Raw genomic sequence first — 4,347 nt, forward strand, 5'->3', positions numbered from 1 at the left:
CCTCAGCCTCCCGACTGGGGGGCAGCTCTCGCCTGGGGGGCAGCTCTCGCCTGGGGGGCAGCGCCCGGGAACTGGATTCAGACTACTACCTTGGGGGCTACGACATCGACAGTGATTTCCCACCTCCTCATGAGGAAGAGTTTCTGACCCAGGACCAGCTCCCTCCTCCCCTCCCCACTCCCCTGGAGGAATACCAGGAGCACCCCTACGACACCCTGCCCGCCAACCAGCCCACCTCCAAGGAGAGCACCCTGAGTGGGAGTGTTAGTGGCAGCACCGGACGCCACAGGTCCCCCCGCCCACACTTCCACCCCAGCCAATACCTGCCCCCACACCAGCTGCCCCTGGGGGAGGCGGGGCAAGGCAGGCCGGGAGGGGAGGAGTTCAGCACTTTTGTGGGTGGGGCGATCATGTCGGGAGGCGGGGACATGGATGATAATGTGTCGCTGAATAGGAGGTTGTCAGTGAACGCATCATCGGCCTCGGACTTGTCGGCCCCCTGCGGTTTTGACGACTCTGAGGCGGGCGGTAGTGACTTGGACAGTATGGATGAGCTCCACCGGGGTGGGACACACACCGTAGAGATGCAGCAGCAGACTGAGGTCTGAGGTCTGACTGGGCACCACCGTGGGGTCAAGGAGAGTGGCAAGGGGACGGGTGGGCATGAGTGCAGGACAGAGACTGCTGGAGTAGGAAGTGGACGCTGTGTCGAGCTGTGCAGGTTCCTCTGGACTGAGTAATGAAAGATGGAGGTAGTCACTCAGAGGGGAATGATTGGTGTTTAATGGACACACTGCTAGATAGTGGCTACGTCATCAAAACAGTACCAATCTAACCCTTCAACCACTGCCATTGCAAACACTAACCTCAAACCACTTCACCCATTGCAGGCTTTATCCTTCAACCACTTTTCTTCATTCCAAGCCACTACCCTTATTCATGACCCTTTAGCCACTACCCATGAGCTAGTACCAAGCCACATGCAATGGAAAGCAATGTGTTTTGACACATTAGTACCTACAGCTGGCCATCATCATAGCCACTACCGCTAGCAGTGGCCCGTGTCAAGATCAGATGAGTGTTATCCTCTTCCATAGCGAGGAACAGAGAGTCTACCAGATATGTTGAGTACGTATAAAAACAGGGTGAGAATGTGAAAAGAAAGATTAAGTTTTTAAAAAAATACAAACTTTTAAGAGAAAAGTGCAGAGACAATGGATGAGCGAGTGCAGAGAAAATGGATGAGCGAGTGCAGAGAAAATGGATGAGCTAGTGCAGAGAAAATGGATGAGCTAGTGCAGAGAAAATTAACGAGCTACTGCAGAGAAAATGGATGAGCTCGTGCAGAGAAAATGGATGAGCTAGTGCAGAGAAAATGGATGAGCTAGTGCAGAGAAAATGGATGAGTTAGTGCAGAGAAAATGGACGAGCTAGTGCAGAGAAAATGGACGAGCTAGTGCAGAGAAAAAGGGACGAGCTAGTGCAGAGAAAATGGACGAGCTGGTGCAGAGAAAATGGACGAGCTGGTGCAGAGAAAATGGATGAGCTGGTGAATCAAGAAAAGATGAAGAATGTTTGGTAAAAAGAAAAGAAGACAATATTGTAATTGAACGGTCAGTACTGTGATATGGCCTCCTCTTTCTGCTCAAAGCAGATGTGATTGTTTTTAGCTGCACACATCTTCTCTGTCCTTCCTCTCACTATACCTGCCTACCCACAGAGGCCCAACAAGGACTTTTGCCTAACCAGGATGCGTGGGGGGGTACACACATCCCCTCACTGTTCATGCATAGCCTGTACAGAAGATTTTTTGTGTGATTATCCACTCTAAGAACGCCATTTGGATTGATGTGAAATATGTTTATTATTACCCCTAGTCCAAATGTCCACCCCTGAAATCATTCCTGTGATGCCATGAGAGTTTAGCCATCCTTCTGTCCCACCACATGCTAAACTGCTATCCTGCCGCTCTTCTTTTCTGCCAAGTAATTTTGCTTTAATGATGTTGTTATATGGTCTTTGTTGTTTTGCACTAGTATCTTTAGATTTTTGGTTTTGATGGTTATTACATGAAACGTGCTATATTATTGAAATCCTCCAAAGGACATTATCATGATATGTAATTCTGACCCAGTTAAATTAGCATAATAAGCTATGAGTAATTTTTATGTTAGTCATTTTCTTTTCACAAAAGTCCCTGATTTTCAAATAGATTAAAAAAAATTCACATAGAGTTTTCTTGAGCTATTACATTTCCCAGCATGCAACACAATGTATTTTATTTCCCTTCCTTGTTCTCCTTCTGTCCCATGTTGTTTTACCCTGAGCAGGTTTCATAGTCACTCCAGTATTTCCCAAAGCCATACCAGCAATAGATTGACTGGTGGATGAGGAGTAGGGTCCGTGCACAATGCAAATGCATTCTGGGAAAATAATATAATAATGTAGCATCCCATCACAACGGCTGTCACAGCAGCCAGGCACCGTTGCACCATGGGTCTTTCCAGTTGCTGTGTTCCATTTTGGTTCTGTCCGCTTAAAAAATAATATAAACAACGGTCACTAACAATGGCTTATTCTAAACACATCTCTATCGCTCCAGGACAGAAGGACAGATTACAAAACAGATGAGTGGCGTATTGGACTTGGAGTTCCATTGGACTTGGAGTTCCATTGGACTTGGAGTTGTATTGGACTTGGAGTTGTATTGGACTTGGAGTTGTATTGGACTTGGAGTTGTATTGGACTAGGAGTTCTATTGGACTTGGAGTTGTATTGGACTAGGAGTTGTATTGGACTTGGAGTTCTATTGGACTTGGAGTTCTATTGGACTTGGAGTTCTATTGGACTTGGAGTTCTATTAGACTTGGAGTTGTATTGGACTAGGAGTTCTATTAGACTTGGAGTTCTATTAGACTTGGAGTTCTATTGGACTTGGAGTTCTATTGGACTTGGAGTTCTATTGGACTTGGAGTTGTATTGGACTTGGAGTTGTATTGAACTAGGAGTTCTATTAGACTTGGAGTTCTATTAGGCTTGGAGTTCTATTGGACTTGGAGTTGTATTGGACTTGGAGTTCTATTAGACTTGGAGTTCTATTGGACTTGGAGTTGTATTGGACTTGGAGTTCTATTAGACTTGGAGTTCTATTAGACTTGGAGTTCTATTGGACTTGGAGTTCTATTGGACTTGGAGTTCTATTAGACTTGGAGTTCTATTGGACTTGGAGTTGTATTGGACTAGGAGTTCTATTAGACTTGGAGTTCTATTAGACTTGGAGTTGTATTGGACTCGGAGTTCTATTGGACTTGGAGTTCTATTGTAAAATAACATACCTGATCCAGTCGGGCAAGATTTTTTGTAAAAGATGTAAGTTTGTGTTAAAATCTTTGTACAGTGTACATAGATTGCTGGGTTGTTAAAATGCTGATTTTGTAGATATTGAATTGCAATCCTGACCACCTTTCTTTGAGTTTCTTGTTTTTGTTCGATATGAATGTGGACAATAAGAGACCATGATAAATCAGTCATTTAACCTAATCTCCCCTCCTCTGTTGGCCTTTCGCCTAAAGTATTATTTTATTTCATTAACCTTTGCTTTAAAACATAAAAAGCCTTTCAATAGACTAGTTAGAACTTGCACGGTATTAAATGCACTAAACCTGCTTTACATTACATCCCGGTGTTTTTTCTTTTTTGTTTAAAATCCTCTAGTTTCTGTTTCTTTTCAATGATTTTAGGTAGTATTGAAATATGTCTAAACTAACTGCAGCAATTGAGTGTACAGAATTAGTTATTTTTTAACTGCTTTTTTGTTTTTTAAATCAATGCTGAAAATAAAAAAGGTTATTGATCAAACAAAGACTAATTTCATCCTTAATGCAATGGAAAAGGTTTGTCTATGATGTCACAGAATGGACTAAACTTGATTAACTGTAAAAGGTTTGCAAAGTAACTTGTTTGCAAGGTAAACTGGTATGATTACAGATTTACATGCAAGCGTCACTTATTGCCCTAAAGCTCTTAAACTCAACTGTTGACCTGGAAGCCAGTTCCACTGCATTTATTAATTTCCCCCCTCTAATCAGGGACTGATTTAGAACAGAAAACCAGCAGGTTCCGGACCTCGTAGGGTAAGAGTTGAGTACCCCTGCTCTAAAGCAGTGTTTCCCAATTCCGGTCCTTCAGTACCCCAAACGGTACATATTTCTGTTGTGGACCCGGACCAGTACAGTCGCGGCCAAAAGTTTTCAGAATGACACAAATATTAATTTTCACAAAGTCTGCTGCCTCAGTTTGTATGATGGCAATTTGCATATACTCCAGAATATTATGAAGAGTGATCAG

General features: G+C 43.4%; 1 protein-coding gene across 1 annotated transcript in view; it reads left to right on the top strand.

The window, feature by feature from the left end:
• The window catches only part of LOC135546636 (protocadherin Fat 3-like), a 333,832-nt gene extending 329,980 nt beyond the window's left edge, over window positions 1-3,852 (top strand). The window contains 1 exon segment of the mRNA XM_064975226.1: window positions 1-3,852. This exon segment is cut by the window's left edge and continues 108 nt beyond it. Coding sequence (XP_064831298.1) covers window positions 1-608 — 608 coding nt within the window. The 3' untranslated portion in view covers window positions 609-3,852.
• Window positions 3,853-4,347: the final 495 nt, after the last annotated feature.

This window comes from Oncorhynchus masou, chromosome 9 (assembly GCF_036934945.1).
Source record: "Oncorhynchus masou masou isolate Uvic2021 chromosome 9, UVic_Omas_1.1, whole genome shotgun sequence".
Classification (NCBI taxonomy): domain Eukaryota; kingdom Metazoa; phylum Chordata; class Actinopteri; order Salmoniformes; family Salmonidae; genus Oncorhynchus; species Oncorhynchus masou.